The 2,560-nt window shown below is 41.0% G+C and overlaps 1 protein-coding gene across 1 annotated transcript in view; it reads right to left on the minus strand.

Annotated features, from left to right (window-relative positions):
* The window catches only part of selplg (selectin P ligand), a 10,121-nt gene extending 8,688 nt beyond the window's left edge, over positions 1-1,433 (minus strand). The window contains exon 1 of the mRNA XM_063211146.1: positions 1,236-1,433. Coding sequence (XP_063067216.1) covers positions 1,236-1,240 — 5 coding nt within the window. The 5' untranslated portion in view covers positions 1,241-1,433. The remainder of the gene's footprint in view (positions 1-1,235) is intronic.
* Positions 1,434-2,560: the final 1,127 nt, after the last annotated feature.

The following is a 2,560-nucleotide window of genomic DNA, read 5'->3' on the forward strand; positions in this document are numbered from 1 at the left end:
GGCACTACAATACTATGACATAACATAGGGCCTTTAGTAATCACATAACATAGGGCGTTTAGTAATGCCATAACATAGGGCCTTTCGTAAATGACATAACATAGTGCCCTTAGTAATGCCATAACACAGGGCCTTTAGTGATGCACTTGGACGTGGTCATTGCCATTCTGGTAACAGCGAGTGCCGTGTCTTACAGTAACGGGCTAATGCACACACATGTAATTGTCAGAATTATTACACCAGTAACTAATTACATTTACTCAGTTAGCTTTTATGAGCACGTTGTAATTTTTCAATAGGTTTTAAAATTAGTACTTCTACTTGTACTTGAGTACATGGTGACCCAAGTACTCAATAACACTGGAACCAGGCACGTAGTACTGAGTAAACCAGGCACGTAGTACGGAGTAAAATTAGACTGATAGAGACTAAATGACATGCTGCACAATTATAAAACGGATAAAAGGAAACAACACAGGATTATGCACATCAGTTTCACTATTTTACACGGCCCCACCTCTCTTGGATCAGATGGATGATGGCTGGTGCCAAGCAAGAGATAGAGGTCATGGAGGACGATATTCAAGAAAAAGAAACATTGAATTCTCGAGAGGTAAGCTTATCAAAAGTAACTAAGTACTTTAATCTGTTAAAACACAGTGCTATAAATTTGTTGTTACCAGAATGGCAATGACCAAGTCATAGTGCATCACTAAAGGCCCTGTGTTATGTCATAGTGTAGTACTATGGTAGTTCACTTTCCAATGTCTGGTACAGCGTGCCACCGGTGGGACGGCGGGCATTATTGGGTTACGACAAATTACATTTGAAGTGATGCACTTTTTAATCTTGCTTGAGTAGACATAGATAGGTACTTTCACTTTTACTTGAGTAGAAATTAAGCAAAGTAACCAAAACCACGCCCTGATGAAGGCCAGACGGCTGAAACCGGTCTGCGTTTTTAACATGTTTACCCCGATGTAAAACAAAGGGTTTTTAATACTTCAACTACCTCGACTCAAAGGAGAGTGCTTTGGATACAGTTCATAAGTTTATCAAGCCCTAAAAGGAATAACCAGATGCACCCCTTCAACCTGGAGAAAAGACTATAGAGCGCTCGCTATTCTTTCCTTTTGCAATTAAATACACTCTTATTTCATTAAAACATTTTCTTCAGTTTTCCACCAGATCAGATACATAAACATACGGTAGACACCCTCTAGTCGTATTCTTACCTCATGGATGGCGATGGCGGCGAGATCTGAAATGTGGGGTCAATCGCAGCAGTAGCGACTGATCACCTTGCCCGCTTCAGGGTAGAGGCACATGTCTGACACACACACACACACACACACCGATTCAGACACACACTCATACCAATACACCCAGGCTCACACACTCTTGACTGCGGGCTGTTGGACGTTGGGCCCCACCTGAACTGAATAGAGGAAGCAGGAAGAGAAGAGAGAGAGCGTGTGTGTGTGTGTGTGTGTGTGTGTGCGTGCGTGTGCGTGTGCGTGTGCGTGTGCGTGTGTGTGTGTGTGGTTGTTTCAGGCGCGTCACACACTTACACACACATCATGACTGATGTTGACGCAACTGACAGCGTTGAGCAAGAAGCAGCACGATGCTCCATATAGCACAAAAAACATTTCCGCTTGGTGTGTGTGTGTGTGTGTGTGTATGTGTGTGTGTGCGCGTAAGTGTATGTGTGTGTGTGCACATAACCACCATGTTTATTTTTGTTGCCAGTTCATATAAACTCGAACTAACTTCCTTGGGGACCAATAAAGTCATCTAATCTAATCTTCCTTCACCATGCTGGCAGTGAATCTTAAACATGCTAGTAGTGCATCTTAAACATGGTAATAGTGCATCTTAAACATGGTAATAGTGCATCTTAAACATGGTAGTAGTGCATCTTAAACATGGTAGTAGTGCATCTTAAACATGGTAGTAGTGCATCTTAAACATGGTAGTAGTGCATCTTAAACATGGTAGTAGTGCATCTTAAACATGCTAGTAGTGCATCTTAAACATGCTAGTAGTGCATCTTAAACATGGTAGTAGTGCATCTTAAACATGGTAGTAGTGCATCTTAAACATGGTAGTAGTGCATCTTAAACATGCTAGTAGTGCATCTTAAACATGCTAGTAGTGCATCTTAAACATGGTAGTAGTGCATCTTAAACATGGTAGTAGTGCATCTTAAACATGGTAGTAGTGCATCTTAAACATGGTAGTAGTGCATCTTAAACATGGTAGTAGTGCATCTTAAACATGGTAGTAGTGCATCTTAAACATGCTAGTAGTGCATCTTAAACATGCTAGTAGTGCATCTTAAACATGCTAGTAGTGCATCTTAAACATGGTAGTAGTGCATCTTAAACATGGTAGTAGTGCATCTTAAACATGGTAGTAGTGCATCTTAAACATGGTAGTAGTGCATCTTAAACATGGTAGTAGTGCATCTTAAACATGCTAGTAGTGCATCTTAAACATGGTAGTAGTGCATCTTAAACATGCTAGTAGTGCATCTTAAACATGCTAGTAGTGCATC

This window comes from Engraulis encrasicolus, chromosome 11 (assembly GCF_034702125.1).
Source record: "Engraulis encrasicolus isolate BLACKSEA-1 chromosome 11, IST_EnEncr_1.0, whole genome shotgun sequence".
In the NCBI taxonomy this organism is placed as follows: domain Eukaryota; kingdom Metazoa; phylum Chordata; class Actinopteri; order Clupeiformes; family Engraulidae; genus Engraulis; species Engraulis encrasicolus.